We start from the raw sequence: 11,654 nt of genomic DNA on the forward strand, positions 1-11,654 counted from the left end.
AGAGAGAGAGAGAGAGAGAGAGAGAGAGAGAGAGGATCCCACTATGTAGTCCAGTCTGGCCTTGAACTGTGTAGCTCAGGCTGGTCTTTGACTAGTGGCTATCCTCCTGCCTCACCCTCCTGAGTGCTGGGATTACAGGTGTGTGCCACCATGACTGGCATAGGGGCCGTGTTTCTTTTAAACACTGTGTTTATATGAAATTAAAATTTGCCTGGCACTGTGGTTTGAATAATCTCCAAAGTTGAGATGTTGCCAGTGTGGTGGAGGCAGGGCATTTAAGAGATGATTAGTTCATGAAGCTCCTCCCTAGTAAGTGTGGTAACCAAGGTCTTTCCAGAGGAGTCTTAGGGTAGGGCCTTGGGAGCCTGCCCTTCACCATGTTGGGGGGCAGTGTTCTCTGGACGCTGCAACAGTAAGGAACCATCTTGGAAGAAGCGAGAGGGCCACACGCAACAACCGAACCTATCATTGCCTTGACCTTGGACTTCTCAGCTTCTAGAACTGTAAGAAATAGATTTCTGTTGTTTATAAATTATTCAGCCTGATGTGGCAGCACAAAGCAGGCTATAAATCCTTGGCATCCTGTGTTTCATTCAGCGCCCTTACAGCACTCTGTCCTCTTGTGTACAATGATTGAGACTCCTCCAGAAAACAGGGAGAGTGTGAGTGCTAGTTTGACCGGTTGCTGCCTAGTTCATAATCACAGTTCTTCACAGGCAGGGCAGAATGAAGTGATTTAGACTTCATCGTCTCAAATATGTGCTCCTGGTATCGGTAGCATTAGCATCAGCTGTAATTTATTAGCAGTGCAGATCCTTATGCCACACCCAGACCCAGCCAGGGCCTGTAGGTGGTGATGCTGATGCAGTGGGAGGTCCACAAGTGTAGGCTTGGATCAAGATGAACCTTGGGGGTCAGACAGTCCTGGGCTTGAAGCTCAGCCCCCCCATTCATTGGCTCTGTGAACATAGCCAGATAACTTCTCTAAGCTTCTTTCTTCCTAAATAAATAACATAGCATCTTATTTAGGACATACTTAGCAACAAGTGAAGCTGTACACTATACACTCTGCAGTGTGTCTCATTGAAAACATGCAGTGATTACTCTTATTTACAACACGGGTGTGCCTCTAGTCAGCCTTCCAAGCTCCAGTTGCAGAACAATGTGTGTGCTCAGTTCAGATGAGCCTTTAATTTCAAGATTCTAATTTCCAATAGCCCTGAGGAAGGAGAAAGGAATTAGAAAGAAAAGTAGGGGGGGGGACCAACAATCTCTGGGCACTGGTTTCTCAACTCAAGGACAGCACAGGGTGGAGTCCCTTTGTTCGGGGCTTAGAGCAATTGCTCACAAGACAGGTTTGGATTTTTCCCCCTCTTTTTTGAAAAAGGTGGGGAAATGGAGCCTGAAAAGTGAGGACAGTGGGGTTCATCTCAAAGGAGGGAATTAACATACGGGGCATGTCTTGTAGGTCAATGGGGTTAAGTCTAGACCAAAGTTTCTCAACTTCAGCATTATGGACATTTTGAATTGAGTAATTTGGTGTGTGTGTGGATATCCTATGTACCCTGGGATGTTTGGCCTTTACCTCCTGGAGTTCAGAAGCACCCCCATCCTCCTTCACAGTAGTAAGAATCAAAAACTTCTCTAGGCATTGCCAAATGTCCCAGCTGGGAGCAAAACTGCCTTTGGTTAAGAACCACCAGTCTAGAGAATCGACTACCCATGTGAGCAATTTTCACAACTCTCATTTATTGAGAATTTACAAATAATACCTCCCATCTACACACAAAAGTATGTGTGATTATCTATCTACATTGCACAATTGAAGAAACAGAGGCCTGGGTTACAGTGACTTTCCTCAAACCATACAGCTGGTAGATCTGGGATTCTGACTGTGAGGCTGATCTGACTCCAAAGCTCGTATAGCTGTTGTTGCAACACTCCATCTCTTCAAAAAAATTAAGACTTTTCTTTAAACTAAGGAAAATCTTCTCAAGTCAACTGAAGTTCAAAAATATGTATCGAGCTAGATGCCAGGAGAAGCTAACAGAGAAATCCAAGATACTGCTCTTTTCAAGTTGTCTTCAGTATTGGTATCATTGGTGAGATTTTCACACAGTACAGTTTAAAAGCAATATGAAGCTTTCTGAATTTGGACCAAAAGGAGCATTTTTAGAGGTAGAGATCTGTGAACTGAATGCCTTTTGCATATGTGTGCTTCATGTCCTTTTGGGATCAATTGTGAAGGAAGAGGAGGAAGAGGAGGAGAAGCAATGAAGCACCGAAGCCTGGAAGTACATGGGATCTACCAAGCAAGTGTCTTTTGAACTATGAGTTCTCTTGGGTCGGGATGGGCTGTGCATGGCTTCTGGCCAAACACTCAACCATCTTCTTTCTGGCTCTCTGCATGAAGTTCACTCTTCCCCTCTCTCTGCGTATGGCTGTGTACTCATAAGCTTTGAGCTTACTGTAGTAATCCGAGAACTTGTTGTAGAGGATGGAAATCGGCATCCCATTGAGAATAATACCAAAAGCAATGCAGAGAAAGGCCAAGAGCCTGCCTAGGTGTGTTTCCGGGTACATGTCTCCATAGCCCACCGTGGAGATGCTCACCTGTGGAGCAAAGCAGGATGGGATCATTAGCACTGTGAGGGAGGAGGAAGCAAGAGACACACACAGGGAAGGGTCCTCTGTGTCTCTGAGGATGCATGGGGTGATAGGTGGGAGGAGTATAACGCTTGCACCAAGGAGGAATGGGAGTCTGCCTGCAGGGACTGTGCCCTGGAGAGAATACAAGTGTGTAGCTGAAAGACTTTGGTTTAAATCCCAACTCTAACTTATAACTGTTTTTACATACTAGATAGGGAAAATAATAGCTACTTTAAAGGCTTGTTCTAAAGAGTAGTTAAGAAAACATACATTGTGTTCCTGGTATAAAATGTGCTCAGTAAATATTGGTCTTTGTTTCCCTATCTCCCTGAGTTGGGGCCAGTGTAGGGATTCCTAGGGCTGGCCTGGATCACGTGTGCACTAGGAAGGGCTGGGGCCCTGACACTGTGAATCCAAGGTTTAAGGCCCAAGTCTGACCCTTCTGAGCTGAGAGACCAAGGGTGAAACATTCACACTCTTTAAGCCTTAGTTTCTTCATCTAAAATAAAAGAACACCAGCTAACTCTCAGGATTCTAGTGGAGACTAAATTAAAAAACATACAAAGCACTCAACATTGTACCAGAAGGGCTGGTGATTTAGCTCAGTGGCACAGCACCTGCCTTGCAAGCTCAAGGTCCTGAGTTCAATCCCCAGTACAGCAAAAAAACAAGAAACACTTTAACTGTAATCTTTTACATGAAGATGTTTTAATTGCCAATGTTTGGAGAAATACACTCTCACTATTGTATGAGGGGACTTTTTGGCCAGTGAAGTCTTCCAGTATATGGTCACCCTTCATGAAATTCTTATCGTTGTTCTTGTTATACTGCTTTAAATTCCACTAATCAGAAATTTATTTAGGTTAACAAGCTTCTGGAAATGCAGATACTCATGGACCTAGTTATCAGTTAGTGTAGCTATAGAAAATTATGGAAAAAATCCCCTGGGGACTTTAAAAAAAAATAATGCCTCACACACTTTCTTTGGTCTTCAGGTACTGGGTCTCAGTTACTTGAAGTCTCTAAGCCTGCTGTTTACAGTGCAAATACTTTGCACAACTCTAGGGGGTGCTCACTGTTCCATGGATTTGCGTCATCGTCATCATAATTTTCCAGCAGATGGCAGTAATCATATGAAGTCACCTGTTGACCATACTAAGGTAGCTTTTAGCTTCGAAATATAAACATGTTTTGTTTTGATGATGCAAGGATTCATTTGAACTTACAAGTCTAGTTGACTGATTAGAATGAAATGGAGAAATGAGCCAGCTGGGCAAATCTGGAGACAGTGATAAGAACCACAGCTCCATCCAGCTCATAAAAAGGGAAGGATGTGGCTCTCTGGGGGACAGGTGAGACATCAGGCCTCACTGTACTATCGATGGTGAGAGAGACACTAAGAGAGCGGCTACCTTTGCCCACAGCAAGAGAATACAAACAACCATGGAGGCGGCAGGATGGTGGAAAAGAGGTTAAGGAAACAGGCACCACACTGAACTTCCGGTGTCTAAATCTACTGCCCAGCTGTGTGGAGTGGGCATGTCCTCTGTATTCTTTCCGGCTCAGTTTCTTTTGACATAGGGGGATAATAGTATCTATCCAACAAGATCATTTGCAAGAATTGAAGACGAGCCTGGCACAGTGTGTGTGAGCAGTAATGTTAGTGCATACATCTGGAAGCAAACGCAGGAGACCCCATCTGAAAGCTGGTGGCAGCTGAAGGGAGGCAAAACCCGACATTTACAAAGAACTTTGTGCACGTTATGGTTATGAGATCCACAGGCTGTGGAAACAGGCTCCTCCCTGACTTCTGCTAAATGTCCTTGGAGTGGAGAGGGGGAGGCTGGTGGCTCTGGTACAGAATTTGCTTCTCCCAACTTCTAGGCAAAAGGGGAATGAGAGGCAATGAAGAATCTCAGTGCCTGCTTGCACACGTGCACTGTCCCTGGCCACACCAACAGTCAAGGGACCTGGGTCAGGTCTCGGGCCAGGTGTGTGAGCAGGTGCTGAGCAGTTCATCCGTCCTGAAAATCGTCAGTCACACTTCATACAGCCATCTCGTCAGCTGCTGTTCCCAGGAGAAGGCCTAGGAGTTTGGAAGTAGAGGGTGTGTGGCAGTTTTAGAACTGAAACATTTGAGAAAGTCCAAGGGAAAGAGGCTTTGTAGGAAGCCAGCCACACAAGGGTCCAGGGTGTAGAGGATGGGAGGAAGAGTGGAAGGAAAAAAACAATTAACACGAAGTGATTATTTTAAACCTTTGCTTGAGCCCCATGCTGGCTTTGTTTTACCTGTAACCCCAATTTCTGTGTGTGTGTGCCCGAGAGCACAGACTGGTTGAACTTTGAAAAGTCAAAAGTAAAGAGAATTGAAAAAAAATAAAGAGAAATGGCTTAAGAAGAGTAAATATTTGATGTACATAATATGGCCTACATGTTTTTGTATATCTTGGATCTCTAAATTTAGAGAAAAGACCTCTTAAATTAGGAGGCTGTGTATGCCAGGTCTCCATGAACTAGTTCAAAATGTGCAGTTAATTTATGTGTTGTCTGTGGATAATTTGATTCAGTAAATGATCTCTTTCTTGCTCCTTGGCTCTTGAAGGAACTTAGATTTCCTTGGTTTTGTGGAAATTTTTCTCCACGTTGTAGAGGCCAAACTATTTTCCCTAAATAGGCACTAAATGCGGAAGGCCCCAAAGGACCCAAGTGACTTCAGAGTTAGTTCTCATGTTAGCAGGAGTGGCACTTGGAAATGTGACCAAGATATCTGCAGTCCATCTCAGTTTCCAGAAAGACTTCCTGGCTCTGTCCCTTTGTAAACTGGAACCTTACCATTTCGCTGACAACTTAACATATTTTCCTTAGCTTTGGTTCTCAAAAGCTAAAACGTGGCCTTTTCCCAACAACTCCCCCACTCAGCAGCCAATCTTGACCAAACATGATGAGGACAGGAATTAAATTTTCCTCCAAAACCTCAGAATGACCATACTTGGATTTCTCATCCAAGGACTGTTTATTTCCTCCACAAAGAGTAATGGAGGGACAACATCTCAGCACCCCGTAATCTATAAGTCTAGGAAGTATTATCCCAGGGAACAAAATTAATTTTTGAATAATCAATATACCTCTAGTTTTGCCATGGTATTGGAGATTGTAAAGAATGACGTTTGCCTAAAGTTACTATAATCCTCAGTGTACATTACCGCTCAAGGAAGTCAGTTTCAAAGGCTGCACAGACATCCTTTGATTAATGACTGAGTTCAGATCCTGCGATGAGATCGTTAAAATGAGCTGGTTGGTGAATCAGGAATTGTATGTAATACTGTCTGTACATGACAATATTCAGACAAAGAAATGGTCAAAGGAAACTCCAGCTCAATGACTTCACTCTTATTTGCGTGACTTCCACACAGTTCTATAATGTATAACAGAAAATGAAGCGTCAGTGCTGTGCTATACAGCACAATCAGCAAAAACTATGGCACTGTCGCTCACTTCCCTGTGAAGTCTGAATACAGGTCCTAAGTCCAGATAGCATGTCCCGGTTGTGAGTCTAAGCAATCGTAAAAGAGGTAGGCTGTTAAATGAGGAACATCGGTACTTATTCATGCCCCTGTTTCAAAAAATATTTTTGGAATCCCCTTTTGAATTAAAGTTTGCACAAAAGGGCAGGGGCTTTAGCTCAGTGGTGCCGCCACTTGCCTCTCAAGTGCAAGGTCCTAAAAGTTCCATCCCCAATTCCAAAAATAAAGAAAAAATAATAATTTACACAAAAGATTCACTGATAAGACGTTGATGCAAATGGCCATTCCCACCGTGGAGGGTAAGTCTAGGTCTTGAAATCAAGTGTATTTTGACTACTTTACAATACTGAATGCAACCTCAGAAAGGTAAATACTTAGAACTATTGCAAAGAAAAAGATAGACATGTCACAGGCTCTGGAGGTAATTCCTCAGTGTAATTCAAAGAAGGGTTTGAGTAGTAAAGCACAGTAAGAATTAGGTCATAGGCGGCCACCTTGAAGAGAACAATTCTCATGCATGTATTATTGTTCTAACCTGTATAAGTCTTTAAGTGGCACAATGAGGAAGAGGTAGGATAAACTACAATAAAACAACAAATGCAACAAGTGGATCTAAATCTAGCCACAAAAAGCCTCACAACAGTGAGGTCCCCTGCATTCTCTGCTTATCTGGTCCCTCTCCCTGTCCCGTCAGCTCTCTCATGTTCCAATGAAGCCAGACAACCGGAAGAGCATACTTTAAAGATCTAAAAGGAGACCACTCCAAAATCAGGACAAAATACAAGCTGTAGGTGTTTACTTAAGACTTACATCTTTTCCTCATTTATAACACCTGTGCTGTTTCCTAAAGAACTAGGGGAACTTTAACACCTTCTGTACTAGGCGTTATCTCAGGCCCAAGCCTGACATAGTTCTGTAATTCTGAAGCTGGGAGTCTACACATATGTTTTCCAGATGCCCTTATCTGTTGCGTTAAGGGTCTCAGTGGTGGTTTCTGGTTTTTACCATCATTCCGTAGCAGCACACAGCTATGGCTCCACTATTTTTCAGCACTCCTAGCAGCAAGTTCATGGTTGCTTCTTCTAAATCTCTACAACAACTCCAGAGTCTGCCAAAAAAAAAAAAAATCCTTATGTTCCAATAAACTTAGTATTAGAATATTTATACAAGTTTATCTTTTCCTAAAAGGTGTACACATTTTTTTGGCAGACTCTATATGTAGTGACCCCTACTCTGTACTCTGAAGTTCTGGTAATATAACCTTTTGCCCTTTGTTTTCCCAACCTAAAGCCAATAGCTATGGCCTGTTGTTATTTTTGCTCTTTCAGATTTCCAATACCTACGTACGTATTTCTCCATTTCAAAAACCCACCTTAACTTTGTGTTTTCATTACTGTAACCTGACTAGTTCACCTTTTAAATGGATCTCTGCCAGCTAAGCAATCAATGAAAATAAATTTCAGTGATCTTGTGCCAGCTTTTAGCAAGGAAATGGTAACCTACTGTAGGAAAACAAAGATGGGAGCAAGGTCTCAGGGGCACAATTACCTGAACTCTCAGCTGGAGATAAATACTCTTTTTGGAGACTTTCTGAAGTAATGAGCTCATGCCATAGTTTCCTATTCGGTTTCTACAACTTTAACTTGTTCTGGAAGGCTCAGAAGGTAACAGCTTGTTGTCTGTCCAGTTTTCCTTGTCTACTTAAAAACACTGGCACAGGAGGGCAATGGTTACAGCTTTATCGCAGAGCTAACTGATCTTATTGAGTTGTACCATGCATTTCCCACTCCCAGACGACCCTGGGAGCTCCCAAACGGCTGGAGCTGCTCCAGGCATGGCCTGTCAATCTGCATACACGAAGCTCTCCCATGAGAGAACAGTTGAAACTTTCCTATCTTTCATAGTCTTTTCCTCCTGCAGAAAAGGAATCACTTCTGTTTCAATTACAGTTACAGAGGAGGGATCCTTGCATAGAAAGAGGGAAGATTATTACAAGCAAGTCAGATTTAGGTTATTCAAAAAGTACAAAAATAGATAGAATGGATTCAAGAATCTGTGTCTCATGTGGGGTGAGGATTCCACAAGGCAAATAGCTCTAGACTAGGGCACGAAAAATAGCAGTCACATTTTTATTTCATCTTGAAATTGTCAGTTTGTGAGTATATGTTTTCTGAGGAGTACAGTGTATTTGAGCAGTAATGCAGTACCGCAGTAGAGTGACTGTATTGTTGGACTTGATTTTTTGTATCTTCCTGAAGTTGAGCTGTTCGCCAGTTGATTTCACAGTGCTTTTCCTATCATAGGTGGCCAACCTCCCCTGTTTCCCTGTCTGAGGGTGGCCTTGTGACTTGCTATGGGTCGTGCAAGTATGAGCAGAAGCAACCTAACACTTGCACGACTGGGCCTGGATGGTGCCTCTTTCCCTTTGCCAAAGCCATAGATGCAGGCCTGTTAGAAGGTGAGGGACGTGCTGCCTCCCCCGACTCTATTTGTCGTCCAGCTGAACATCAGGCACGAGAATGAGTGACATCGAAAGGCAAGCAGTTTGCACTTCAGACTTGACTAAGCTTCTCATGCATGATGTTTCAAGCCACTACGCTTTGGGGTAGTTTTTGATACACTGCTAATGTGGCAATAAATACATTCTAAATTATTTATAAATAAATATACATTCATCCTGGGTTTATTTTCAAAACATTTTAAATTACAGGAGGAATAATCAAGAAAACACGGGGAGACCTCTGGATCCAGAGTTGTTTTTAGGATTCCATGTCTCAGATGCTCATTTGTATTTCGTCATGGGTTTTCATGGGTATCTAGGTGAGTTTGTTCTCCTCATTGAAATTTTGTCTCAATGTTGTCCTCTCCAAGAGGGTTTCTCTGACTATACCCTTAAAGAGCTTATACCATCCAAATCACTATCGTATTATGTATCCTACACAAGGCATACCAGTATCTGAAATTATTTAGTATCTGTTTTTCTCCACTATGGTGTTAAGCTCCATGATGGAAAGATCTTTACCATTTTTTTCTATCATTCTGTACCCTTAGTACTTAAATAGTAGTTGGCACATTGGAGTCACTCCAATGAATAAGGTGGAAAGGATTTTTGTGGGTTATATGAGAAATTTGCACTAATATTCTGGATAATATTACTTTGCATCTACATATTAGCACTGAGATATTTTGTCTCTATCACCTTCATGCTCTTCTTCCCTCCTTGCTGAGAATAATCCCCACCATACCATGCAAGGCATCCAGATTAATAACAACAGTTCTGGGGAACACAGCTGTCATAGGACGCATAAGAGAAATGACTCCTACTGTGTTCGTAGATTCACTTAGAGAATAATACATTATCAATGATCTAATTCATTATAATTTATACAGGTATAAATCTCAGAATCAAATGAACAAAAGTCACGAGTAAGGGTCAAATTTGGGAAATGGGAAGACTGAAATGTGCAAAATTTGGTCTTTGAGAATATTGTCAGGATAATGGCACCAAAATGAAATGAAACAAAACAGCCACTTCACAATATTATAGATAACAACTGAATAGTATTCAACTTTTGTGGTAAAGTTATAGAAAACATTGATCTATAGTAAAATTATTTCAGTTAACATAAATAGGGAATAATTTGAAAGTCTTAAGTTTCACTGCACATTACACAGTTCATTAAAGAGATCAATAGACAATCACTTCAGGAAATATTTTAAAAATAAAAATCCAATGTTAATGCAATTCTAATGCAGAGGTCTATATTAATGTACAAAAGGTTAAAAAAGTATTGTGGGTAAAAACTAATATAAAAAAGTTCCCTAGGCCCAAGGCCTACCCTGTCTAGCCCTTTATGATATTTGGATGAATGAAAATCTGAATTTTTCATTATATCATCAACATGTACTTTTGTTGCTTTGCCTTCCTGGCTTAGTCATCTCCAAAGTAAATGTCATTTTCTGGGGTCAAATCATCCTCCATGAGCTCCATCTGTGCTCGTGGTCCATCTGTGGGGATGGCCTTTCATCACTTGGAATATGATCTGAAGAGGGCTATTTGGCTGGCTTTTCAGAAGGGCACAATGTCATCCTGCATTGAAGAAAGCTCCCAAGTCCCAGGGCACGTAGGCCTCTGCTTTCGAGGGAGCACTCCCTGATCAGTAGAGGCCTGCGCATCAGTCTCCCCTTCTAGAGATGCAGAGATGGAGGGCAGGGATGGTGGAGTGTGCTTTGCTTATGTCTTGAAAGGCATTTCAACCCACTTCTAAAAAATTAGGATAGAACACATCTCCTTCTTTCCGATGTGTGCCCGTTTATTTGTTGATCTGAAAAGACCTTGCTAGCATTTATTGGCAGGGATATAGCTAGCATACGAGAAATACCTGCATTTAAGTAAATGGCATCAGTTATTCTGAAAAGGCAAATCCAGAGAGACCAAAGAAACTCATAAAGTAGATGTGCAAACTAGGCAAGGCACGCGCAAAACCAGAGCTCGAAAAAGAAAGCGCTGAAGAGCAAAGGGCATGGATCTGGAGTTGGGTAGATCTGCATTTTACTCTTGGCTCTGCCACTGTTAGCTGTGTGTTTATCTCAGACTCTTGTACCACATTTCCTTTTGCTGTAAAATTAGACAATCCTCTCTGGTTGTGAAAGAACAGTGGAGAAGTTGACCTAGTTTCAGTTTTAGATGTTTCTTTGTGCGTTTGGATTTAACTCGAAGCAGAGGCAGTGGGATCTCAGTTCAGGTCAACACTGTTCAGCCAAATCTCACCTCCTTCCCTGCATAAATCTACAACTTCCTTCCAAAATGGAAGCCTCTTCCTGTCTGTCCTTTGTTTAGGAAAAAGTGGTGATAACTACCTCACCTGGATGTGATGCTAAGTAAGGTGTAGAAACCATTTAGGACATGTTGTGTTCCATAATTTTTAAAATTTTAAACAAGTGGTTATTAACAATGATGGTAAAGAAGCAGCTCACACCCACGAGCAGTAAATGTGCCTTCAAAGCTGCCTGTGGAGCATTTTACAGACTGCATTTGGATTTGAGGATCCTTAGGACCGAGTCGGTATTGGTTACTTGTTCACCTACAGTGTCTCTCTTTCCAACTCCTCAATCTCGAGCCCCATTTTGTTGGCTGACGGCTGAGCTGGGGTAGAGAGAGCATTGATCTGCTGGGGCGGGGAGGGACCCGGAGACCTGAAGGCGAAGGACCAAGGGGAGGGAGGAGGAGGACCAGGACCAGGGCCAGGACGGAAACCACGGTACTCACCGCCGCCCACCACCAGGCCTGGAGGACGCTGGTGAAGTTGGTGCCAGGCACGTCGTGCTCCACAGAGTAGACGGCGGCGGCGAAGGCAGAGATGCCCATGACGATGAAGAGCAGCAGGCAGCCCACCTGCTGGTAGCACTGGCGCAGCGTGAAGCCGAAGGCGCGCAGCCCGGTGGAGTGGCGCGCCAGCTTGAGGATGCGGAAGACGCGCA

At 42.8% G+C, this 11,654-nt stretch overlaps 1 protein-coding gene across 1 annotated transcript in view; it reads right to left on the bottom strand.

Moving 5' to 3' along the window:
* Positions 1-2,328: 2,328 nt before the first annotated feature.
* Positions 2,329-11,654, bottom strand: part of Kcnv2 (potassium voltage-gated channel modifier subfamily V member 2) — a 10,755-nt gene continuing 1,429 nt past the window's right edge. The window contains exons 3-4 of the mRNA XM_010640137.2: positions 11,443-11,652; positions 2,329-2,613 (exon numbers count right to left, since the gene is read on the bottom strand). Coding sequence (XP_010638439.1) covers positions 2,329-2,613; positions 11,443-11,652 — 495 coding nt within the window. The remainder of the gene's footprint in view (positions 2,614-11,442; positions 11,653-11,654) is intronic.

This window comes from Fukomys damarensis, unplaced genomic scaffold, assembly GCF_012274545.1.
Source record: "Fukomys damarensis isolate Sample0158 unplaced genomic scaffold, DMR_v1.0_HiC HiC_scaffold_31, whole genome shotgun sequence".
In the NCBI taxonomy this organism is placed as follows: Eukaryota; Metazoa; Chordata; class Mammalia; order Rodentia; family Bathyergidae; genus Fukomys; species Fukomys damarensis.